A 26482-nucleotide genomic window follows, 5' to 3' on the forward strand; every position below is an offset into this window, starting at 1 on the left:
CCCAAGGACCACTAGGAACAACCCCCAAATACAGAGCTGAGAGTAGCCTCTGAGCTCTCCTGGGTGTGGCCCCCAAAACCAAAATTAATCAATAAGTGAATAAAATGGAGGTGATGGACTGGGACACACAGATGCATGTGAGAAAGCCCCAAAGCTCAAGGCTCTGTGGACATTGCAAATGTAGGAGCCGAAGCCAGTGCAGGCACAGAAATGAGCATGGCTGAAAGCTCAAAACTCCCCAGTACTGAGGCAGCACGCGAAGGGGCAGACCAGCCAAGCATTTTAGAAAGTGGTCTGAAACACCTCGATTGTTGCTTAAAAAAAAAAAAAGATGAATTAAATTACACAACAGTTAAAAAACTGCATCAAAAACCTGGAGAGATAGGACAGTGTGGAGGGCACTGGCCTTGCACGCGACTGACCCAGGTTCAATCCCCGGCATCCATATGGTCCTCCGAGCATCGCCAGGAGTGATCCCTGAGTGCAGACCAGGAGGAGCCCCTGAGCACCCCCAAACAAACAACAATAGCAAACAAACTGCATCGAGAATGTGAAATGTAACAAAAAGCAGGGTCAGGGGTGTGCCTCGGAGCCAGGACACATCCCGTGTGTGAGGCCCTGGGCTTGGCTTCTGGTGCCAAGGGAAACGGAAGCAGTGCTGGGCTTTGAAAGAAGGAAGTTACTGAAAAAAGGAGGGCACTGGCTACACCATTTTTTTTTTTTTGGTTTGTTTTGGCACAGTCAGAGATTATTCCTGGCTGTGCTTGGAGGACCATATGCAGAGCTGGGAAATGAACTCAGACCTGCTGCAAGTTACCCCCTCTCTGATGGCTACACTGTAGTCCTGGCCTGGCTCTCCATCTCTCTGTCAGCTACACTGTAGCCCTGGATCAGCTCTCCATCCTCTCTGATGGCTACACTATCACTTCTAGGGCCTCACTTTCAGTAGGACCCTGGCAAGGCAAGAGGACAGAGCATTCTGGAGCATTTGCTACATGAGAAACTTTAAGCTAATCTGTACATTGAGTCTCTTTTTGTTTGTGGGTCACACCCAGCAGTGCTCAGGGGCTGTTCCGGCTCACTGCTTGGGGAATTGTGCCCAGCAGTATTCAGGGGACCAGGTGGTACCAGGAACCAAAACTGGGCCTTCCTCCACAGACCTCCCATCACTGTCACTGTCCTCCCGTTATTCATTGATTTGTTCGAGTGGGCCCAGTAATGTCTCCATTGTGACAACTGTTACTGTGTTTGGCAGGCGAGATACTCTCGGTAGCTTGCCGGGCTCTCTGAGAGGGGCAGAGGAATCGAACTCAGGTCGACCATGTTGGTTGCTTGCAAGGCAACCGCCCTACCACTGTGCTATCGCTCCAGCCCAGACCTCCTGTAGCTGTGAAGAAAGCTAACACTGAATCTTTTCCTCTCCTCCCTTTAGCTTCAAAGAACAGAAAACTGACACAAATACTCGTGAAATAGCAGACCTTTGCTAGAACAACCTGGAGGTCCTATGGAAAAGGCAGATTATTATTTAAAAAAAAAAAGAATCTCAACTTTTAGGTAGCAAATATGATTTTCAAAGAAATGGGACACCGCTATAGTAACTATTAATACTTCAAATACTAGGCGCCGGCAAGGGAGGTGGCTCACAGTATATTGAGCCGAAGCCCTGGCACTTCACAGTCCCCCAGTGACTCCTACACCCAAACCAGAGTGCACAGAAAACTCCTACAGTCAAGCACTGGGAACACGGCACAGGATTTCTGTTGCTAGCAACCCTTGACCCCTGATGGTGCTGGGGATCGCGCTCACAGCCTCAGCCATGCAAGAGATGGGCTGCATCCCAAGCCCCAGCGTGTCCCCCCTGAAGTTCCACTGGCACCCAGAGTCCTCCAGCATCAGAGATGAAAGCCCCAAAGTGATCCAATGGGGCTGGAGTGAGAGCACAGCAGGGAGAGGTTTGCCTTGCCTGTGACTGATCAGGGTTCATCCCCAGCATTCCATATGATCCCTAGGCACCGCCAGGAGTGAGCACTGAGGATAGAGCTAGGAGTAAGCCCCAAGCACCACTGGGGGAACCCAAAAATCAAACGCAAATGAAGTGATCCAAGGAGGGGAAGTCCCTCTCCTGACACGTCCTCCCAGACACGTTACTTCTCCAGGAGCCCAAGCTGAGGTGACCATGAGCATCTTTGATCACCTTGAATCCAAACTCATTAGCTTAAGGTTTTCCTTCCTTTAGGAATAGTTCTTGAGGGCACCTGCCTTGGAATGAGGTGCCCCTCAGGCTCCCCGGCACCAGAGCTCCCCTCTCACGCCAGCACCGTTGGCTCTTGTGTGAGAGTGGCCTCGGGCACCAACTGACCACCAAATCCCACTGCTGCGTGTCCGAGCTGCTCAGCCAATCCCAGTTCGCACTGACTTGGCCCTTGTGGTCTCTGTTCAACAAGAGGCTCCAGTCAACAAGCCACGAGGATAACTGCCCAGAGAGGAATGGACACGGTAGCCACACAGCTGAGTGGAGGTGGCCAGTGTGGGTCGGGGAGGAGATGCTGAGAGGCCGAGAGGCTGTGTGAGGCCCGGAGAGAGAAACTGGCCAAGCGGGATCAGTGGGCGCAAGACTGTTCATCTGTCCTGGGGCTCCCGGCAGTGCTTGTGGACCATGTGGCGACGCGGTTTGGAATGTTTGAAGCTTCTCAGTGTGAATCAGGCCCCAGCCCTTTACAGATATTTCCTAGGCCTGCAACAGCTCTTAGGACCAAAATGAATTTCATGTATTAGCAAGATTTAGGGTGGGAAGATAAAAAAAATTTTAAGGTCAATATGGTTTAAAGGCCCTCCCGTTGATCGTCGATTTGCTCGAGCGGGCCCAGTAACGTCTCCATTGGAGACTTTGTTGTTACTGTGTCTGGCATATCGAATACTCTCGGTAGCTTGGTTTAGTGCGGTGCAACAAGAAGATAATAATGGGAGAGGAGAGGAAAGGAAGTGGCACCCACAAACATTTCCGGCTGGGCTGTAAGGATGGGGGCAGAGGCACGCGGTGCATGCTGGTGTATCTAACGAGGAGGGCATGTGTTTTTGTAAGTGTTTTGTGTGCTGGGAGTACACAGACTTATGAGCTGAGACAAACAGTAATGTTCTGCACGCCTAATTGATGTGGAAGTGGACTGGTCGAATGGGCCATTAGATTCGCCAGGCCAGACTGAGCGGAATGTCTGGGTGAGAGGCAGAAACGTAAAAGCTGCCCATACTTCAGGCTGTGACCTAGCGGCATTACCGGTGGCAAGAATCAAGTTTCAAAAGATAGGAAATACGCTGCCCCAAAAAGTCTCCGAGTGGGAGAAGGGAGGCATGGGCTAGAATCAGGGCGCGTGTGGCAAGCTCCATCACACCAGTTCTGTTTCCATCCTGATATGACTCTGATGTAGGAAATATTCTGGACCACTCACCCAATACCTCTGCTTGTGTGTGTGTGTGTGCTTTAAAACATGCATAAACATTAACGGAGTGAATGAGCAGATAGCATTCAAGCGATCTTCGAAATATTCCAACAAACACTGGAAGGGCCAGGGAGGCCCAGAGGACTGAAGCATGTGTGTCTCAGGAGGAGGAGCCAGGCTGCAGCCAGCACCTCGGGTGGCCTTGCCCCTGCCCCTGCACCCCACATACGTTCACCTGCTGCTGGGGGGGGGGGGGACACTGAGCACCTCTGGGTGTGGCTCAATGATAAAAGAAAAAAAATCAAGATTATGGCTCTTAAACAGGACATTAGGCATCGTCTGTATGCCAGACTGGTTTCTAATGCTTTCTTTTTCTTTTATCCTGAAGAACTATAATCCCGAGGCCAGGGCAATAGCACAGTGGGTAGGGCAGTTGCCTTGTACACGACTGACTTGGGTTCGATCTCTGGTATCCCATATGGTCCCCCGAGTACCACCAGGAGTGATTCCTTAGTGCAGAGCCAGGAGTAACCCCTGAGCATTGCTGGGTATAACCCAAAAAGAAAAAAGAAAAAAAAGAACTATAATTGCTTACTGGCCTAAGGGTAAAAATAATTTCAGACTAAAGCAGGTAATTTGACTTCTTTACATCAAAAGCTCAAAGCAGCTTTGAAAGAATAATTCTACACTGATTCATTGACTTCTAATGCCACTGCAATTTCACCATTTAGGCAGCTGTTGCCACTGAAGAAGCAACTGTGACGGTGCTTAGTAAACCCCAATGCCACAGGGAACTCCTCAGAAGTGGGGGAACACAGGTCCTCTGTGCCCTGGGAATCCAGGCAGGCTGGGGTTGGTGTCTGTTGCCCTTTTTTATTTTCCCGAAAGCTACCATGTAGGGACCAGGGAGTTATAGCACACAAGCCAAACGCTCAATCAACGCTGCTTCGAAGCTGGCCCACACAGTCCCCTGGGCATAAGGTCTTGTGGCTGAGCATGCCTGGAAGTGGACCCTGGGCCCACTCGGGGGGGGGGGGGGGGGCGGGAAAGCTATCACGGAAATTCTGAAGAGGACAGCCTGTCAGTCAGACAGCACAGCAACCTCCTGAGAAATCGCTTCTGTGTTCTCCTCCCCCCCCCAACACCCGTTTGCATGTGTGTATGCTTCTTCTGTGTCTGCACAGGACCCTTACAAAGCCATCCATCACTCTTGTGTATGCATTCACTGGCCTGAAAAATTCTCTTGGTTCCGATCTCAGACAAGGGCTCACGGGCAGCTCTGCCACTGGATGTTTAAGTGACTCCCATGGCGCTGGCAAAGGCCTATTCCAACAATCGGACCTGCGCTCTACGTGGTTTTGAAGGAGTATAAATAAATCCTCATTTATCATTTTCTGCTGAACTCACACTTAAAGAAGGCTGAAAATTGCATTTTCAACGGACTTTCCATTCACCATCACGTGAGCCCTTGAATATTTTCTCTAAAACTGATTCTAAAGTCAAGGAGAGAGTTTCATGGGAAAAAGGGGGATAAGACAAGTGATCAACTTTTAATATTTCTGGTGAAAGAACAAGTAAACCACTGAAGGGGAAAAAAGTAGTTGAAAGGGAAGGACGGAGATGATAAAATTTTTGAAGTAAGAAATGAAATCAAGAATTAAAAATAGAATTACATTTGCTGTTTGGCAATACACAAACAACAGTAAGTGCACTTCATAAATTTTACTATTGTTGCTCTAAGTGATATTACCATAAATCACATTAGCAGTGTGCTTGGTGTTTTTCAAAAGCAGACAGGATTGGGGAGTGTCAGTAAGCCTCAGCAGCTCCGTTATCTCTGCCGGAGTGGAAGGGCGGCCTTCGGGAGCTTTCACTAGGCCTGAGGGTCTGCCTCTCCCCCACCCCATACCTGCTCCCCCTCACACTCAAACTCAGTGCAGGCCAAGGCTTCACTCTAGCAGGACTGTGAGGAGACGGATCCTCCACCGGTGCCTTTACCTGATGTGTGAGGGGAGACAGCTGCTTGCCCCGCTTCTCATCGCGGACAGGGAACAGCGACTTCAGGAGCTTTGGCATCTGTGGCACAAATGACTTCACAGGATTCAAGTAGGACGTCGCTAGGTTCCCCAGCCCTGAGAAGGAACAGGAGCGGTGTCAGGAGCGTCTTCCTGCCAAGGTGGCGGGGAGCCTCTTTGTGAGTGATTGAGCAGTACCAAGCAAATATTCCAGAAAGCACAGGATTAGGACAATCGCCCTCAAACCCAATGGTGCCTCCTCTCCAAAAGCAGCATAGAACACCTGTGAAAAGGTCCAATGCCCAGGGCTCCAGTAGTATCCGGAGGAGAACCCAGCTCTACCTCTGGTGACCAAGTGGTTCACGTACTAACTTTAGTCTGACAATAAGGTGAAGTTCTCGTTGTCAGGAGAACCTCTGGAGCTGCGGGCCACAAGGGTCAAGCAGGCAGTGCCAGGGCTCGAACCCAGGGCCTGTGCCTGCCAGGCCTGAGCTCCAGCCCTCCAAGCCTCTCCCCTGGCCCTAACATCTTTGTCTTGAAGACACAGACAGTGATACTCATGGAGAATTCTCCATCTGGACTTAGACTCTTCGCTATGCCTTAGTCCACATTAGTTTTCCACACCGATTACCAAAGGAAGATGATGAAACTGGCACGTCAGGATGAGTTGTTTTTATCAGAGCTGGAGAAATGGCCTGAGCTCTCCCTATGCACGGAATTCCCTGAAGAGAAGCACACTATTAGCCCCTCTGGCCCTACCCCGTCCATGTGCACCCCTAAATGACTCCACGCTGGCCCATGAACATGCACAGCTGCCAGGTTCCTGCACTTTGCCCCGAGTAATAGATTAGCACCCAGCAGACTTTAAAAAGGTCAGGCAGGGTATCTGGTAATTATGAGAGCGATCACTGGAAAGTTAAGCAAAGAGACCTCAGCTATAATGGCAAGCAATAGCTTATGTGTGAGTGCAAGAAAATAAAAATATTTTACAATAAAGAAAAGAAAACTTAAAAGACTAAACCAAAATACAGGAGAAAAACAGAAAACAAGTTTTAACTGAATAAAGAGCCAGAAGAACACAATCATTAGATAATGGGGGTGGAGGGGATGAAAATTCACCGAGTGCTATACCCCGCTAAACTAACATTCTAGAATGACGATGATCTTTCATTCAAGAAAGATCTGGCCAAGGACCAACCATATGCTACATTTTCGCAAATGTCCTGACAGCAACATGTTATCTGAGAAGTACATAAGCTCCTCAGTATTTATTCCTCCTCCCCCTTCTCTCTTTGGCCCCAGTGTGGTTGAGGCTCTCTGCCTAACTACCAACTCACAGGAAATACAGCACCTCACTCTTGAAACTGTGGATCAAGACCCTAAAGGGGGTCAGAAACTGAATGCCAGGGTCCTGAAAACTCTGGCAACACTCAAAGGTTTCTGGAGGGTTCACGGCTGAAAATGAATGCAAAGCCAACCCCATAATCAATCTGAGGTGTCCCTGGCAGTGTCTGCCCCTGGGACACTTCTCAGGTGACCAGGGGTGGAGAGTGGAAGAAGTTTAAGAAGGAGGCAGAGAATCATGTTTTAAAATGACCCTCAGGAGAGAGGTAGCAAAAGGGAATGCCCTGCCACAGAGGTAGGGTGGGATGGGGGGGATGGGGGTGGGGGTGGGAGGGATACTGGGATCAGTGGTGGTGGAGGGAGAATGGGCACTGGTGGAGGGATGGATATTTGATCATTGTATAACTGAAACCCAAGCACAAAAATTTCTAAGTCTACAACTGTACCTCATGGTGTTTCACTAATAAAAATTAAAAATAAAATAAAATGACCCTCGGGGGGGGGGGGCGACACCCAGCAAAGCAAGAATGCAAACTCTATACTGACCTGGTCTCAGTGAGTACAATGCGACAGGGAAAGAAGGCAGAGGACCGCGTGGATGAGACAGACTCGAGAGACATCCACTAATCACACTACATAAGCCCCACTGGATCTTCCTTCAAAAAGAACTGCAAGACATTTTTATTCAATAGGGGAGATCTAAACAGTGACCAGATATTTGAGGGGATTTAGAAACCGTTCCAGCGTTTACTTTGTCCCTCTCTGGAGAGACATGGACACAAGCTGACGGACGAGGCGCCACCTGGGCCGTGTGCCAGAGGAGCCATGGGGAGCATGAGGGGGGTGGGGGGAGCAGAGACGTGCCCCGGAAGGGAATCCTCAGGGGCACACTGTGATTCTGTCTACTTTTTACAGGGTTTGGCGTGTTTCGTAGTTGGAGGATTTTCCAAAGTGAGAGCCGACTACGAACACGGACACACAGAAGACAAAGAGCTTCTCACACGAAGGGTGATCATGCAGGCAAGTGCGAAAAGCACGAATGACAGAGACAGTCACAGAAACAGAAGACACACTCAGAAGAGGGAGCAGGGCTCCGGAAGCTCAGGCAAGCATGGACAGTGAGGGTCAGAAAGATAGTACAAGGGGGCATGCGTGGTCCTTGCTTTCAAATGGTAAAGGTAAAAGATAAAGGCCCTCCCGTTGATCGTCGATTTGCTCGAGCGGGCCCAGTAACGTCTCCATTGGAGACTTTGTTGTTACTGTGTCTGGCATATCGAATACTCTCGGTAGCTTGCCGGGCTCTCCGAGAGGGGCGGAGGAATCGAACTCGGGTCGGCCATGTTGGCCGCGTGTAAGGCGAACGCCCTACCCGCTGTTTTCAAATGACCCCAGTTTAATCCCTGGCATCACCAAATACCACCAATGTGCCCCAAACGCCCTCCACACAGACACACACCAAAAACCCACATGTGTCCAGGGGCCGGCTCGGTAGACTGGAGTTGTGCAGGACACACAGGCGTCACCAGGTTCGGTCCCCAGAATTACATGGTTCCCCCAAGCACAGCCTGGAGTCACCCACTCACCCGACCAGAGTGAAGAATGGCCCTGGGGTCCCACTGGGTATGGCCCAAATCAACTCCCCCCATCAAATATAGAATTAAAAAAAACAAAACAAGCTTTGCTCATGGCTAAGGCAAAAACTGGAAACAAACCAAATGTGCCTAAAAGAGCTGATGAAAAATTGTGGAAACTTCAATGGAGATAGTTAACTATTTCTTACAACTAAAAAGGATGGAATCCCAGCATTGCTTATGACCCCTTGAGCATGGGCTGGAGTGAGTAACCCAAAAACAGAAACCAAAAAGCAGAGCATGGGGGATGGGGCCGAGAGGGAACTGGGGCCTGGGACCAACTTGGCATGAGGACTCCGTGTTTCATCCCAGGCACTACACAGCCCTCAAAGCATCTCCCTGGGAGTAGCCCCAGGGCCCTGCCAGGTACAGCCTCCAAACAAACATAGAATGAGACCACAAACCTTATAATCATTAGAAAGACAAAAGGGAACATGATCAAATTGAAAAAAAGGAAAAAATGTGCTTTATCTAAAATTTAAAAATACCCGACCCAAACAAAACTTTTGAAACACTGACTCATAAGGACAAAGTTCCATATTAAAGGAAAAAATAGGGTCAAAGAGATGTTACAGCAGGTGGGGTGCTTGCTTGGCATACAGCCAATCTGGGTTGGATCCCTAGCACCAACCAGGGTCCTCTGAGCCCCACCAAGAGTAATCCTGAGCACAGAGTCAGGAGTAATCCCTGAGCACTGATGGGTATGGCCCCCAAATTAATTAAAAATAAAAAACTAAAGCCATAATTTAAAATCTTCCCACAGAGAAAATTCAAGACCCAGATGACATCGTTGGTTGATTCTGTAAAATATTTTAGAAGAAATTGGTTGGGGCTGGAGCGATAGTACAGCGGGTAGGGCGTTTGCCTTGCACATGGCTGACCCAGATTCGATTCCCAGCATCCCATATGGTCCCCTGAGCACAGTCAGGAGTAATTCTGAGTGCAGAACCAGGAGTAACTTGGGCATCACCAGGTGAAACCCAAAAAGCAAAAAAAAAAAAAAAAAAAAGAAAGAAAGAAAGAAAAGTGGAGCCAAGCTTACATCAAGAGTTGCAGATAAATGTTTCCTGGTCACCCATGAGGTTGAGAGAAGTCTGACCCTACGCTCTACCCAAGGTGAGAGTAGGAGTCAAAGCAGGGAGAGAAGCTTGTTGTCACAGGCTAACACATGCTCTTCGATCAGATACTGGCAAGCAGAACCCAACAGGACAAACAGAGCACCATGACCAAGCGGCATTTATCAGAAATCTTTTAATTTATGGAGGTTTTTTTTTTCTTTTTTTTTTTTTTTAGTAGTAATGCAAGATTGACTTAATTCTCCTAACTCAAGGCGGGATTCAGCATGACAAGACATGGGGAGGGAACTCAGGGGATGGAGTGAAGGCACAGAAACTGCCTCTGGGTTTTCCAGCCCTGGAAAGCGGGGGCGTCCCAGGACAGCTGAGGGTAGACATGTTGGAACATCACTTGCCTGGATCAGGACCGTGGTGATTTGGGGAGCAAGCGGGGAGGGACGGGGCGGCTGGAGCTGTGCCTCTGGAAGCCACCATCTGCGACAGGTCCTGCTGACTCTCCCACCGGCCCTGTGGGGGGAGAAGGAGGTCACCGTGAGGCAGATCTGCAGAGCGCCCGGCCCCGTCTGCTTCCCTGACACCCTTGCTCCATGTCAGCCCCCTTGGATAGCACTTGACTCTCCTGGATTGCTCTCCCTGAAAGAACAACTTGGAACCTTCTTTTGAAATCCTCCCCCTTCAATTCTGCTTCCGAGTTGGCTTCTGCTCTCCCCGCCTCCCCCCACCCCACCACCCAGGACACCGCTTTATTGCAGGCCTTCCCGTCTGACACTCAGAATCTCATGTCTCCTCTCCTCCCTCCTGCCCTGGACATGTGCTTCCATCCCTTCCCAGACAATCCATGGAAGCAAAGATTCCGGAAGAGGAGGCGACCATGGAGCTTGCTCTTTAATCAATAGGAAAGGTAAGTTCCACTTGAACCCCAGTTGAATAATCACAAGTTGCTAAAAACAGCAGTCTCTGAATTTTTGAGTTTTACTGTCTGCTCAACTTATTTTTTGTTCGCATCCCATTAAAAAAGATGCTGGGGATGGAGCCCTAGCATAGCAGGGAGGGCATTTGCCTTGTATGCACTGAACCAGGTTCGATTCCCAGCACACCATATGGTCCCTGAGCACCACCAGGAGTGACCCTTGAGCACTGCTGGGTGTGCCTCCACCCCTACCCTCGAAAGAACTCCACTGCACACTGCTGGTCAGGTGACATTCTCTGGGTTTCCAAGGCTGGAGGAGGTGACAGCATCAACGCCTCACATCTAGTGGAGTGGGAACCACAAGCAGATTTGGGCAGCAGAGCAGCGGCCGTGGCAGGAAGCAGGACCCAGCCCAGCCAGGGCCTCCAACCTACCCCCGAGCCTCACAGCCACTCCACGCTCTTCCTGTCAGCCCGTGAGATAAGGGCAGTTGGCGTTAGCAGATGTCACTGTTCCACAGACAACCGACCCTGGCAATGAACCCGAGTTCCCCTCAGCAGCCGCCTGTAAAGCTCCTTGCTGGGGCGGGGAGGCCTCTTAGGGTTCGGCTGAGTATTGGAAACCTATCCACTCTCCGCAGCAACCTAAGCACTGATCAGAAAATCAATAAGCTCTAAGTGATCTGGATCCTGTTTACCTCAGGGAAGGATGCCACTTTCCCCGGGAACCCTCTCAGCGCTGGAGACTCTAAACCACGGGTTGACGCCTGGCATCGGGAAGGCAGGAAAACTGGGCCTGAAGAGCTGGCCGGGGCCACTCTGCCAAAAGGGGGTCGGGGGTCGGAGCGATAAGACAGCAGGGAGGGTGTTTGCCAGCCTGGGTTTAATCCCTTGCATCCTATAAATTTCCTTGCCAGGAATAATTCCTAAGTGTAGAGCATTGCTGGGTGTGGCCCCCCAAAGGGGAGACCTGGGGTGCTGGATCTGCCCAGTGGCCACCAATAACAGGTGGCTCGGAGGAAGGACCACACACTGATGCACAGCCTCGAGCTCATGCCGGGGCGCTTGCAAGAGAAGCCCCCTCACAGGAAGAGACAACCGTTTGTTTCCTGTCTTCTTTCTTCTCCATTTGGCAGATGACACGGTGGCCAGTGTCCCTCAGGAAAACTAAGGAGCTGACCTGGACTCAGGACCTCGGCTTCGGGGGTGCAGCGGGTCATTTTCCCAGCTGGCACAACCCTGCCAGCAGACAGCGATGGAAGCAATGACTCAACAGTGTGCTTGGGATCTCGGGTGAGAACATCTGCACAGAAGCCGCCACCTTACCCCACCCCAGCCTGACTGCCAGCCCCATCAGGGGACGAGGAGCAGGGACCAGCCCTCCACCCATCACCACCACTGTCCCCTGAGCCTCACACTCACATTGCCCAGGCTGCCCACAGACACTGGCACACCAGCCGCCCCCACCACCTCTGCTGCAGAGCTACAGATTTCCAGGACAAACAGGCTGTAACCTTGCCCCCCTGCCACGGACCCACACACTTCCCTGGGCATTCTCCTGGCATCACTTGCCTTCTACTGAAAACACTTGACTGACTGAAATTACTATTTTTTTTTCCTCCTGCAGTGCATGCCCATCTTCTTACCAGCAATGAAACCTGCATTCCGGAACTCAGTACTCAATGCCCGCCTCCCATCCCCCACCAGGCACCAGCCAATGAGAAGCCTCCTGAAAGCTGCTACAAGCTTGACCAGTCCTGAGGAATTTTCCTTTACCAGGATGCAGGGGTGGGGGGGGGTGGGGGCGTGTAGAGAGAAGATGGGCCAGATCAATACCTCAAAGTTGGGAGAGTAGGCACTAGAAGGAGCTCAGGGTTTACTCTTCCAGAACCACGTGGTCCCCTGAGCCCCAAAACCAAAATGATAAGAAAAAAGGGGGTGTGAGTGCAGAGGAACCCAGGGCAATGGCTTAGAGGACCCAGCTTTGCAGACATGGGGCCCAGCTCTCAGCGTCCCAGAGAGAAGCACGAATCTGGTTTTTAAGTTTTCTATTATACTGTTCTCTACCGCACTGCCAGGAATCCAAGTGGATGCATCTGTCCTCTGCTTCTAACTCAGAGTGCGCGACAAATGGCAGACTTGCCGTGGAGGACGGCAGACAAGAGGCAGCTCTGGCCTTGTTCTAGATCCCTTACCAGCTTCATGTCACTTGTGCCAACAGGCTGAATTCAAAGAACTCAAACCCAAGAACAGATGACTGGTTAAAGGAACTATGATACATCTACACAGTGAAATAGTACTCAGCTGTTAGAAAAACAATAAAGTCATGAAATTTACTTATAAATGGATGGACATGAAGAGTATCAGGCTAAGTGAAATGAGTCAGAAGGAGAGGGACAGACAGAACGACTGCACTCATTTGTGGGATATAAAATAACATAGTATGAGACTAACATGCAAGGGCAGTCGAGACAAGGGCCAGGAGGATTGCTCCACGGTTTGAAGCCTGCCTCATGTGCTGGGAAGAAAGCAGCTGGGATGAAGAAGGGACCACTAAGTCAATGATGGCTGGAGGGATCACTCGGGATGGGAGAGGTGTGCTGAAAGTAGACAAAGAACCAAACACGATGGCCTTTCAGTCTCTGCGCTGCAAACCATGATGTCCCAAAGGAAAGAGAAAGAAGGAAAATGCCTGCCCGAGAGGCAGGGGGTGCGGTGGGGGTGACAGGAGGGATACAGGGAATATTGGTGGTAGGAAATGTGCACTGGTGGAGGGATGGGTGTTGGGACATTGTGTGACTGAAACTTAATTATAAAACTTTGTAAATGTATTTCACAGTGATTCAATAAAAAAGTTAAATGTAAAAAAGCAACAACAACTCAAACCCTCGGGGTAAGCACTTGTCCCAGCGGTGCTGTACTCTGCAGAGCAGCACTGGCCGTGCGAGGCTGGCATGGAAGGCCGTGCGCTTCTCCACGAGCCTGCCGCTTTCCTGCAGCCAGACATGTAATCTTTGGCTTTTCCACTGTCAAGAGTCTGTGTTTATCTGGACAGCGACACAGGTAGGTAGACAGATGTGCTGGCGACATTTCACCAGGCTGGGAGTGCGCGACCTTCGGGATGCAAGTCCCTGCTGAGAGGACGGTCATAAGGCTTGCTGCTAAAGTTTTGTCAGACCTGCTTAAAAGCGAGAGTCTGATGATAATGGAGAAAAACTGAGTAAGAGTAAAGAGGAAGATCAGTGCAACTAGGGCTATCTTATACATTTAATTAAAAGCTTATCTTCTCAAGAGTGATTTCTTATTTAAGCCTTAAGGTTAATTTGAAAGTTGGGGAAAGAGTGACAGAATAGCTGGTAGGGCTCTAGCCTTGCACACGGCGGACTATGGTTTGATTCCCGGCACCCCATATGGTCTCCAAGACTACCAGGAGTGATCCCTGTGCTCCACTGGGTGTGGCCGAATCCCCCCATCACTCCCCACCCCACCCCTCGAAAGTGCCGTTCTGCTCCAGCTATGGGCCTTGCAATGACTAGCTGAAAATCAGGACAGGGCAGGTCGGGGATGGGGAGGTGCAGTATTGCCACTTCTGTCATCTGCAATTCTGATCTTGCAATCAAGACTGGAGAAATGGAAATAAAGAGAGAAACGCAGAAATAGGCCCACACAGCTCACAAGGTAAATGTCACTAAATGTAATTACAGTTTTCTATTATTGCAAAACCCATTTTCAACATCAGCCAGCCCCAGCCGAAATTGTATTTCTGACTAGACTCTCTTCTGCACACAGAGAAACCAACTCAAACGGTCTGGAGCCCAAGAAACGCCTGGTGCCCCATCTCTCTCCCACGTGTCTGCCCTAGAAAAGCACAGCCACCTCATCTCTGATGTTTATCTGAATCCCCTGCTCGCTCTGAGCTCAACCCCTCGCCCCACACTCCAGAGTCTTCTACAGTTAGCAAACACCTTCTTTCCAGGCCTCTTCTGATTAAACACCTTACAGTCTTCATGCCAGGTGACAAGAACACTGGAAAGGAATTGTATACACTGACTGCCACGGATCAGAGCAAGAAACGTCACAGTGTCAAGTTTAGTCATCTTGTAAAAATGACATCCCGGGGCCAGAGCGACAAGGCAGCAGGTGGGGCGCTTGCCTTGCGTGCAGCCCCCAAACTTACTTCTCTTTACAGTTTTAGGAACTGTAATTGCAGTATAATGCAAAATTACAAAATTATAGTACTGGTGATAGAGATCCATGGATGACCGCTGAGGGACACTGAGACAGAGGGGCGGGCATCCTTATCAAGGCTGCTGAGAGCAGACAAGAGTTTGGGTAGTAGGATAGCAAGTGTATCCCACTCATTAGGAAAACCTAATGGAGTAATTACCTCTCCCTGGGTCTCTGAGAACTGAAGAATGCAGGAAATCACCAAAAGAAAAGGAAAAAAAAAGAACAACATAAGTCTTTGCGATTCCTAGAACAATTTCTTGGGTACTCTTCCCTTGGGACTTGGGGAAGACATGGGATGGGTCAAGCAACTGGAAAGCGTTTCAAATCACCGCATCCCACAGAGCAAAAGCCTCCAGCCAGACAGAGGGGTAAGAACAAGAGTTGGACATTTTAACACACTTCCCTTTTAAGAAGATGATTTGTTCATATGATCCCAAGCCGAATTCCTGGGCAAGAGGCACAGTGGGAAATCTTGCCCGCTGTTTCCCAACCAGAGGTCATGCCAATTTCCCTCTGGGCACCAACCTGGGTGCAGCCCTGCAGCCCTGCACCAAGCTAGTGGTCCTTTACGATGCTGACTCGCAGCTCACTGGCACCCACTGCTCCACACTGTAGCTGTGTCTAGAGTGGTGGGTCCATGCTGACAGCATGTGCCTGTGTGCCTGTGTTTAACCAGACCAGATTCCAACACTGCAAACTTCGGGCTGGTGCGTGCCTGCTCTGGGCTGGAGCTCGCTGCCAGGGGCGGGGACTGAACGGGATGTTGACCCGATACCCCACACTCTGAGGAACTTCTGTGTGTGAAGGAGTGTGAATTCAAGGCAATGCCACAGTTAAGATTCCTTTTGTTGATTTACTGGAAAGGCCTCTAGCAGGCAAATGTTTCTTCTCTTGCTAGTAGAAAAAACACTTTACATTAAGAATAGTGACTTTCCCCTGGTAAGAGGTTCTGCTTTAGATGGCAGATGCGCTGGAGGAGACTTCTCTGGAAGTGGGGAGTCCCCTGATCTCCCCGCTGTTGAGGCGAGCCCAGCAGCCTGGAGTTCCCTGCACCCTGTCTTCTGAGGTCCCCTGAATTTCCACCCACCCACATATCACTGCTCCCTGAGCATGTCCTCACAGCTGTTCAAGGATGTTCCCTAAGACTCCCCCTCCAGATGAACTGGGGTCTTGGGTTTCCACATAGGGACACTCGGTCTACCTACTGGTCTGGACATAAGAGCTGTCCACAGAACTGAAACACTGACAACGGAAAGACAGACAGGTCATCTGTCGGGCTGGGGGTGCCCAAAGGAAGCCATAAAGGGAGCACCACCAGGAAGCAAGCATAGACTGGCACTTAGTTTTCCTGACAACACACCCGCTACGGGGACTGGCAGTGATAGCCGGCATCTGGGGGGTGGGGGGGAGGGAGGTCACGCTACAGGCCGCAGCCACACCGACAAAGCACAGGGTCTCTTGAAGGCCCCTGTGAGTACAGAAACAGACACGCTCACCATTCAGGGAGACCGAGGCCTGCAGAAGAGTCTCAAGGAAGTGACCCAAGAGTGGCTGCTGGGTGTGACCCAAAAATCAAAGACTTTTAAAATCAATGTTCTAAAAACAAAGCCCACTCAGTTTTTCTTATTAAATAGCCTCTCTTATTTTAAAAATCTATACCCGATTCCTCTCTATCCCTCCCTTCGGGGATCACCCAAATTTTATAGGGAGAAGTTGACTATTTACCTCCTTCAAGGCAAAGACCCATGATGATTCTTTATTCAGGGTATTATTAAGTCCACCATCCAACAAGAAAGCTGCTCTCTTTGTGACGGAAACTGAGCTATGCCACGTGACATCTAGTTATGACAATTTTAAAGGAACTGGATTTCTTTATGTGGATGTATGGTTGAGACTTGGTTAAATATTTACTATACAATCTAATAACTAATCATTGGTACAAAGTTTCCATTCCTAGTTTTCTTTTTTCTGACAAATAACATTGACTTATTGGCATAACTGTAGACCCTTTTTCCATCATTCCATCAGCATCAGGCTCATTCAATTAACACTTACCTTGTAGCTGCCTAGACTATAGGTGGGAATAAGGTCCTGGCGGCTGCCGGAGAGCTGGAGAAGAGAGAAAGAGGGATTAGCCATTAAGCAGTAGCCCGTGAGGCCGGGGGTCCCAGTCCCGGAACGTTGGAGTGAGATGGAAACGGAGACACTGGAGATTAACCCTTCGCAATATGGGGCTGGGGAGACCATTTTTAAACAGAACTAATTCTCAACAATGTTAAGGTGGGAGGTTTGATTGAGACCAGATGCTGTTTGTACCAGGGCAACAGCTGGTGGGAATGTGGGGGTGGGGGTAGATGGGGACAGGAAGGAGAGAGGCAATGCATCTGTGCAGGCCCCACCCCGTGGCCCCTGGGATGCTTTGGGGCTTCTTTCTGCATCACCAACTGCTGATGGACACCCTAGGTCCTCAGCACTGCATCTGCAGACCTCACCAAACTGGGCCCTGTGTGAGCTGAAGGACAGAGAGGACATTTCTCTGGAAGCCCTCAGGCCGCAGTCAGGGGCCCAGGACAAGCTCTAGGGCTGAGGGAAGCTGCCGGGCAGTGACTCTGTGAGCAACACAAAAGCCGAAGATTTCTCAAACCACATCTTTATCAAAAGTAAAGGGAAAAAATCTTTGTAAATATTGTTTACATAATCAGTATGGGCTGGAGTGATAGCACAGCGGGAAGGGCGTTTGCCTTGCACGCAGCGAACCCGGGTTTGATTCCTCCATCCCTCTCAGAGCAGCCAGTAAGCTGCCGAGACTATCCCACCCACACAGCAGAGCCTGGCAAGCTCCCTGTAGCATATTCAATATGCCAAAAACAGTAACAACAAGTTTCACAATGGAGATATTACTGGTACCCGCTCGAGCAAATCGATGAACAATGGGAAGGACAGTGCTACAGTGCTATGACCAGTATGCACTTAAACTATGTCTTTTTTTCTTAAAAAAAACAAAACAAAACAACAAAACCACAAACATAACACACTGTTATGAAATCTCATTATTTTTACTCATTAGAGTCTGCAAGGCCTGTGAGCGATTGAGTTTGTAACCCTAGTTCAGACTTCTCCTCAATTTAACAGTTAATGAAGTTAAACTTTTCACTGGGTTGCCCTGGGCACCCGGCGAACCCTGCTCGAGTCCAACACTCACTGCTGCCATGTCTAGGGGATGTGCCAGTCAGAAGAGAAGGTTCTGTAGGGACCGGCCCCGAGACAGAGGGCCAGCAGATGCCACCGGGGGCTGCGTGGGGCTCTTTGACAGCACAGGACAGGAGGGCGTGTGTGGGCTGGGAGCGCGGGGCTGGGGGCTGGTACTCACTCGGTTCACACTGGGCGAGCTGATACTCCTCCTGCCCAACTTCCCCTTGCCAGTCAACTGCTCCTTCACAGCCACTTCCTGCCATCCGCAAACACGTGAGGAAGAGGAGGTTAGCACCCAGCAGTACTGCCCAACCTCCACGTTTCCACGCTCTTCCTAACCAGGCCTCTTCTCCTGGCAGCAAAGACCCGCCTGCCATCACTCTGGAAGAGCCCCAGTGAGTCACGCTGCACGGTGTCCCCACCTCCTTCTCTTGCTTAGCTGCCAGCGGCCCCAGTGACTCCCAGAGCAAGAACGCGGGAATCAGAGCACCCCGCATTTCTTAGCGCACCCGTGCTTCAGAAATGGAGCTCCCGGTGTGGCAAGGTCACATGAAGGATCACGGCGTAAGGATCACGGCCTCTCTCCTCTCCCTCCCAGGGACCTGCTCAGGCTGTGGCAGCCGTGCTGAGCTGAACAGAGGGGGCCTGTACTGTCTCAGAGCGCAGGTCACTGTTAATGTGAAGTACTTCACAGGGATTTGGGCAACAGCATTCGAAGCATCTCGATACCATTGGTGCCGTGAAACAGTGATTCTCCCCGGGGAGACCGAGCAGGCCTATGAGATCTACAGATGCCGGCCAGCGCCTGGAGGGGACGCCAGGAGCGAGGCCCACCTGGGCTCACCTGGCGGAGCCGGTCCAGCGTCAGGAGATTCTCCACAGCCAGTACACTCCGCAGGTACTTCTCGATGTATGCCTCCGAGTCCGCAGACGCCGTGCTGCCAACATTTGCTGCCATTCTCGCTAAGGTCTCTCGTTCCTCTACACCCTGGGCATCCTGGAGGAGATGGGGAGTTATTAGGAATGAGTGGGTGGCTGAAGAAATCACCGCCAAAGCTTCTTGATCTGCAGGGATGTCAGCCGGCACGCCATGCTCCAGGAAACACACTTCCCTATAGAAATCAGGGGCTACAGGCCGGAGCGACAGCACAGCGGGTAGGGCGTTTGCCTTGCACACGGTCGACCTGGGTTCGATCCCCGGCATCCCATATGGTCCCCCAAGCACCGCCAGGAGTAATTCCTGAGTGCAGAGCCAGGAATAACCCCTGAGTATCGCTGGGTGTGACCCAAAAAGTAAAAAAAAAAAAAGAAAGAAAGAAATCACAGGCTACATGGTGGTCAGGCTAATGGGAGGCCAGCCAAATAAACAAGGCGGAGTGCACAAGATCAACCAGAGGTGCTCAGCATCTTTTCACTGTAACAGAACCATGATAGGTTAGAAGGGGCTCAGAGTAAGGGCTGGAAATGCACTTGGGGGAAGACAGCCTGAGAAGCAAGAGGCCGGAAGAGGAGGGGCAGGCCAGGGGGGTCCAGTCACCCCCAGAAGGGGCAGGCACAGGCACAGAGGCTGAGCGGGAGGAGTGTGAGGTTTCTGCTCGCTTCCAACAAGTCCCCCATGATCACACCTGAACATGGAGGCAGCCTGATCTCGACCCCCAACTGGGCTGCGGCAGAGACCAAGGGCCTAGCCTAGGCAGAGAATCCGAGCGGTAAATCCTTGCTCTGCCAGTAGGGGGAGCCGCGCCCACCTGGGCCCCAGGGCAGGGTCTATTTCCCCATGAAGAACAGTGACAAGAGCCAGCCCCAGAATATCTCCTTATGTAGAGCAAACTGGACCCCTCACAAATTCCCCTTCTCAGGGAAAATCAGATTCTTTACTTATAAATTTGTTACAATACTGTCAGACATGAAAAAAATATACATCCATATGTCACTTCATCTTAAAATGCCAACTATAAGGGGGAAAAAAAACCCATTATTTTATATCCCACTGCAGAGAAAAACAACTCTGCCAAGTAATTTTAGGCTATTTATTAATGACAGGACACATTCCAACCTCAGGCTTATTTTTGAAATTTTAAATAAGTCCCAAGGCAGAAAAAATGTGGAAGAATTCGGAGGATGGTTGAAGTTCCAAAAACTATTGTTTCCTAAAGTAATTCATTTGATTCGTGAGCCTGGAAAAAAGAAGGGTCCTTGATTTCCTAGAGGAAGAAAGAGGAAAGTCACATGATCGGCCAGACAGTGCCCAAACTCAGGCCTTGACTCTGGGTATAGCGCTCTTTCCATGGCTCTACTTTCCAGCCACTGAAAGGAACATGCACTGAAGAAGGGAAAATGAGGTGCTCTGGCGGGCAGGGAGGGTGCTTCCAACAGGAGCTCAGGGAGTCACGTCCTGGGTTCTCAGCCGACTGGGTTGGCAGCTGGTGCTAAGGCATGAGGACACAGAGACCACCCACTGGTACTAGTGGGCTTCCAAAAATACACCTTGGGTTGCTTGGGAGACCACTTGGCTCCAGGAATTGGACCCAGGTCTGAAGCAAGCAAGGTCTGTGTCCTGGGCCCCAGGAAGTGAGTGCTGCTGGGTCCAAGACAGAAAGCATCCTCCTTAGCTCGAGGACTGCCTCTGGGCCTTCATACTCAGGCTCCACCCTCCCCTCATGCAGAGTTTTCCACACACACTACCTGATTCAGAACTACACAGGGTCTAGCTTCCTGAGCTGAGCGTGATAGTGAGACCCTTTCAGAGACCCTTTGTCTTCTGCCTGCCTTGGTGTGACGCTGTGTGGATAAGCCTCCATGTATTTAGCCTTGCATCTGCTGGGAGGTGTCTGGGTTGATGTTTAAGGTCATTCTGGGCTAAGCAGTTGTGTGTTTTCTTGTTCAAGTCTTTGTGGGAATATGCTCTCATTCTCCTTGGGAGACAGTCTCCTCTCCTCTCCCCTACCCCTCTCTTCCACCTCTCTCTCCCTCTCCTCTTTCTCCTCTCCTCTCCCCCCTCTCCTTTTTCTCTCTCCCTCTCCCTCTCTCTCCTCTTTCTCTCTTCTCTCTCTCCCTCCCCTCTCTCTCTCCCTCTCTTCCTCTCCTCTGTCTCTTCTCTCTCCCTTTCTCTCCCTTCTCTCTCCTCTCTCTTTCTCTTTTCTTCCCCTCCTCTCTCTCTTCCTCCTCTGTCTCTGTCTCTCTCTCTCTTCCATCCCCCACACCCCTCCCTCTATGGTCATTTCTTACTATTAAGTCTTCCCAGTGCCTATGAAATGGGGAGACCTTTTTTTTATTTGGGTGGCCACACCCCATGGTGCCTAGGCCTTGTTGCGGGCCCCTGCCCAGGGATAACTCCAGGGCACCATAGGCAGTGCCAGGGACTGAACTTGGGGGAGCAGGATCCAAGGCCAGCATCCTTCCCACTGCACCATCCTGAGGGCCAGGGGGAGGCTTATTTCATAAGGAAAGATTATTGAGAAATCTTTTCATTTTGTTCTTAAATTAAAAAAAAAAATAACTAGTCTAGGGCCCAGCAGGTAGGATGTTTGCCTTTCTTTTTTCTTCCTTGTCCTCCACCTTCCTAAGTTCTATCCCCAGCAACTCATAGGGTCCCCTGAGCCCCGCCAGGAATGATCCCTGGGCCCAGAGCACTGCTGGCTATCGCCCTCAAACCAAACTCAGTCTAGCTCTCATACCATGTGCTTAAAGTGTTCCTTTTCCCCTTTTTCATGAGGATAAAGTAAATACAACACAAATGTCTAGTGCTAATTATCAACAGGAAGCTTTTCACTCACAGAAGGCTTTTTCCAATTGCCTTCACATTTCTTCCCTCTGACAGCCACGTTGCCTGAAGAATAAAAGCCCTTTTGGAGAGGCCGGAGCAATAGTACAGAGGGGAGGGCATTTGCCTTGTACCTAGCTGACAGGGTTCAATCCCCGGCATCCCATATGATCCCACAATCACCACCAGCAGTGATTCCCGAGTGCAGAGCCAGGAGTAACCCCTGAGCATCACCAGGTGTGACTCTCCAAAAAAAAGCAAAACAAAAAAAAATCCCTTTTGGAGAAGACAAGGGAAAGGGAAGGACAGTGCAGGGGAGGCCAATAAAAAAAAAAAAAGAAAAGGAAGTTGGGGACAATGGCCTGGGCTCTTCCATCTTTTATGAATGAGAAGGTGTTGGTGTTGCTTTTCCTCAAAAATCTGTCCTCTAATAAAACAGTGAAAACCAGAACCTTCCCAGTCACAAGGACATTGTACTCTGAATTGAGTTAAGATTAGGAAATTCCTCTACAAACACAGAGATACTATTTCTCTCAATATGCTTTCTCATAGAATATGTGTTTCTTGAGGTGAGTGAGTTATGAGAGAGTTGGCTCTTTTTACCTGTTTATTTTAAGCGAATTCAAGTTTCATATGATCCTTTACCTCTGGAATATTGGAGACAATTTCAAAAGTCACTCCGCAGCCAGGAATAGAACTTCGATGAGACATCTTTTTTAGGATACTTTGAGCAAAACCCTAGAGAAAAACAAAATAGAAGACACGGTTTCCCACCTCAAAAAAAAAAAAAAGTTTACATTAACAGGGAAACAGCATAAAGAAAATGGCATTTGCTCGAACCAAAAATAACCAGCACCAATTTCCAGTATCAGCAAGCTAGAAGCCACACCATGAAGGTGGGTTCCTCCACCCATCTAAGGTGCACAAAACTGATGTGCCGGGTGTGTGCCGTGCATCAGGGCCCTGGCTGGGTTCACACGTGGCGAGCACAGAGGCAGGCTGAGCTGGTCAGTCAGAAACTGACGCCCAGCATTGACCCAGCAACCGTCTGCTGACTCTCTACACTCAAATGACCTGACAGTGGGCAGGCAGGGACAGTGAGGACTCTTCTCTTTTTTTGTTCTCTCTCTCTCTCTCTCTCTCTCTCTCTCCCTCCCTCCCTCCCTCCCTCTCCCTCTCCTTCTCTCTCTCTCTCTCTCTCTCTCTCTCTCTCTCTCTCTCTCTCTCTCTCGCAGCACGATGGACATCTTGTACCATGAATATTGACAAGTTCAGGCATTAAATTCTCGACCAAAGCAGGATCGTTATGAAGGATGATTTAAGAGCGCCTGGTCATTGTTTATGCTGACGGCGCGCTCTGCACGGTTAGGAACTGAACTGTTGAATCAATGCATAGATGACTCATTTGAAGACGCTGCTACGACTCAGTGGCCTGCAGAGGCCAGAGAGAGCAGGGCGAGGGCGGAAGACGATCGGCGAATAAAGATAAGGAGGGGGACTATTAATCTCACGCGGAACCTTTTCTCCATGCAAAAGGAGTATCCGACATATGCAAAATTCCCCAAAGAGTGGAGAAAAATCAAGTCGTCTGGTCTTAGAATTCCATAATCCCAGACCTGCTTAAAAAATGATTTCTTCTCCATTCTCCGACCTTCAGTTCATTTGTAAAAAGATTTTAGCCTCTCCGAATACAAAGACCGTTTCTATTTTTTTAATCCCTCTGAGCTCTCCCCTTCAGCCGTGGACACCGAGCTATTTGCAGATCACTCTGGCCCAGCAGCAACTGCGGGGGGGGGGGGGGGGGGTGTCAGCGAAGCTAGGGTGCTTGTTTCCTATTTGTGCAGGTGACTCTGATTGTCTTCAGATCCGAGTTTGTCCAGGCTGCAGGAATGAACTCCCGGGAAGTGGGAGGGAAACCCCTAAACCACCACTGATCATTCCAGCCAGCGGGGATGGATGCAGCCAAGTGCAGCCACCTCCTGCACCAACCATGAAAATATGAATAAAATCAAAATGAAACCCCGGAGGAGACCCGGTGACCCCCAGGATGCCTCCTGCCCGTCAGGGGTGTGCGGGGCTGGCAGTGGAAACACCACAGCCCAGAGCCAGCCCTAGAACCTAAAGCCCGGACATACTTCCCCCACCCCCAGCACCTGTGTCCCCACCCTTCCTCAGCCTCTGCGAAGGTGAGGCAGGGAAGGCGAGAGAGGCATAGGCGGCAAAACCGTTAGGCGTTAGCCCGCCGGCCTGGGTTTTATTGATGTCAGATCACCAAGCCGCGGAGCTGCAATCCCACCAGCATTAACGCCGGTCTTCATTTCCAAGATTGATATCGGTGTGACATTTGGAACTAAAGATTAATTTTTAGGGGTGGAGATTACATCTAGGACTCTGCCAGCCATGACTGTGCTCTTTTACAATGGAAAGATTTATTTTTCTCTATCCTGTTTTAGTCGGTAAATTGAGAAGGCCTCAGAGAAGTGAGTCGGGGCGGGTCAGGGGAAGGCGAGGGTTGCGGCACCCGACGCCGGCCTCATGAAGCCAGCCCTCACTCTCCCTCCACAGATCTACACCTTGCCCGTGGCCACCTGGGGCACCCCGTCTGGCTACATCTGCCCACCCCTCCCGTCCCCTCCATGGCATTTGCTCGTATCCTCTGCCCACTGGCCTGGGAGACTGATGTGCGTGTCCCTGCCACAACAGCGAGATGGCCGGGCTCACACCTGCCCCGCAGCCCATGAGCTTGGTTTTCACTCCAAAGTGTTTTTTACTGCGTGTTTTTTACCCCAAAGCCTGGCAGAGTCGCTCTCCAAACTCACGAGCTGACACAGGAGGCAGTGAAGGGAACGGCACCAGCGCCACAGCCTGGCAGTAAGGCTCGGAGTTCTGGGGGACCCCAGACCAACAATCACCACCAACACAGCTGGTGGTACCCAGAGCATGCAGAGTCAGGGAGATTCGGCGCAGCCCTCTGATGTCTTGGGGGAAGCCCTGCTGCTGCTAGTTTCCGGGTCGTATGGCTGTGGGGGGCAGAGCTGCACGCTGCCTGCAGGCCGAGTTTCCACGCGGGAGGGCTGTGGCGTGGGGCGAATGTGCTTTTCCCCCAAAGTACGACTTTGTCAGCCCATGTCACCTCAATTTGAAACCAACACCACCCGGGAGGAGGTCAAGGCCGCAGAGTTCAGGCCTGGGGAGTGGCTACAGGCCAGAGCACCCCAGGGCTCCTGGCTGCTGTCCGGCCACCACCCTGCCCCTGGCTGCAGCCTCACCTGCCGGCCGTGAACGTGGACGCAGATGCGTTTGCGCAGCACCAACTGCATGTTGGCCGGGTGGCTCAGCTGCACTGTCACCCGCACAATGAGGAACACGCGCTCGTCGGCCGGTGTCCCTCTACTGAGCTGCGGGCAGCCGTGCACCGCCGAGTCCCACGATGCCTCCACCTTCGCCTGTGGACAGGACAGAGGACATGAACGCCTGCTCTTCCCCGGGCACCCCTGGGGAACCCGCGCCGGGCACACTCTGGTCTGCCCCATGACCCTTCCGGAGGCTGCGGGGGGAGGGTGCTTCCTTGGGCCCAAGACGGTAGGAACGGAATGCTCCCAGCCGGCTGGTGGCTCTCCCATTTTGTCAAAGGCCCTCCCAGCACAGAGAAAAGTGGCAGATTCCGTGTAGCGGATGTCGATCTTTCATCTGCTGCAAACATTCTGTCGCTTTTCCTGCCTTGCTCATAGCACAGACACACACAGAATTAATTTTTTTGTGGCATTAATCAAGAGGAGGAAAGAGCAGGGGCTGTGGCTTCAGTGAGGGGTGCCGAGGCTGCCTCCCTCTAGCCCAGAGCCCCAGCAAGCTGCCAGGTTAGGAGCTCGGGCCTGTCTGTGGATTCCTCATTTGATTTTATTAAAAGTAAAGTAAAGGCCCTCCCGTTGATCGTCGATTTGCTCGAGCGGGCCCAGTAACGTCTCCATTGGAGACTTTGTTGTTACTGTGTTTGGCATATCGAATACTCTCGGTAGCTTGCCGGGCTATTATTATGATTATTCACTGTCACTGTCACTGTCCTCCCGTTGTTCATCGATTTTCTCGAGCGGGCCCAGTAATGTCTCCATTGTGAGACTTTGTTGTTACTGTGTTTGGCATATCGAATACGTCACGGGGAGCTTGCCAGGCTTTGCCATGCGGGCGGGATACTCTCAGTAGCTTGCCGGGCTCTCTGAGAGGGGCAGAGGAATCGAACTCGGGTCGGCCATGTTGGCTGCGTGCAAGGCAAACGCCCTACTTGCTGTGCTATCGCTCCAGCCCCGGATTCCTCACTTTAGACCTCACTTCTGCACCACCGTCAGGAACACCCCTAAGGAAGGCATCTTCGAAGGTGTCACACCTAATTTCACTTCTTGAAACCAAAGCTTACACCCTGGCCTTAAACGCCCAAACGTCAGAGCAAAGGCCAGGAACTGTGAGAGAGCCTCCTGTTGGTCCTGTGTGAGACACGGAAGCATAGAAGCCAGCACTGTGTTAAGAAGTCAGGGAGACACGACTGGGCAGGACTTACCTCTCCGTCCAGCTCCTTCACAATCTGCAGCTCAAAGAACTCGTCCTCTTCTTCCCCGGTGAGGGTCGCGTCCCACCCTCCAGCTTCCGGGTCATCGAGGTTATCCTGGGAGCTGAAATCATCAGCTGAGAGCGAGGAAGTGCTGGTAAGTACCGAGCAGGGCCAGGGTCATCGCCACCCACTAAATGTCAATATGCCCAGGATCTCAATTCTTCTGCCTCCAATTTCATTTGTTTTTGGTGCTGAAATCTTACATGCCTCGGATGATGACCATTAAACCGTTCGCAGATGTTAGAGACAGGAAGTGCCGCAAAAATGAACGGATCCAATCTT

At 50.9% G+C, this 26482-nt stretch overlaps 1 protein-coding gene across 3 annotated transcripts in view; it reads right to left on the reverse strand.

The window, feature by feature from the left end:
• The window catches only part of KIF13B (kinesin family member 13B), a 146948-nt gene that overhangs the window by 15430 nt on the left and 105036 nt on the right, over positions 1-26482 (reverse strand). For 2 of the 3 annotated variants that reach the window (XM_056113990.1, XM_056113988.1), the window contains exons 30-38: positions 26150-26274; positions 24867-25043; positions 22243-22335; positions 18679-18831; positions 18013-18090; positions 16698-16751; positions 14800-14820; positions 9899-10010; positions 5436-5569 (exon numbers count right to left, since the gene is read on the reverse strand). In XM_056113990.1, coding sequence (XP_055969965.1) covers positions 5436-5569; positions 9899-10010; positions 14800-14820; positions 16698-16751; positions 18013-18090; positions 18679-18831; positions 22243-22335; positions 24867-25043; positions 26150-26274 — 947 coding nt within the window. The remainder of the gene's footprint in view (positions 1-5435; positions 5570-9898; positions 10011-14799; positions 14821-16697; positions 16752-18012; positions 18091-18678; positions 18832-22242; positions 22336-24866; positions 25044-26149; positions 26275-26482) is intronic. The other variant, XM_056113989.1, reaches the window with a different exon arrangement.

The sequence above is a fragment of the Sorex fumeus genome, unplaced genomic scaffold (assembly GCF_029834395.1).
Source record: "Sorex fumeus unplaced genomic scaffold, SorFum_2.1 ptg000024l, whole genome shotgun sequence".
Taxonomy (NCBI): Eukaryota; Metazoa; Chordata; class Mammalia; order Eulipotyphla; family Soricidae; genus Sorex; species Sorex fumeus.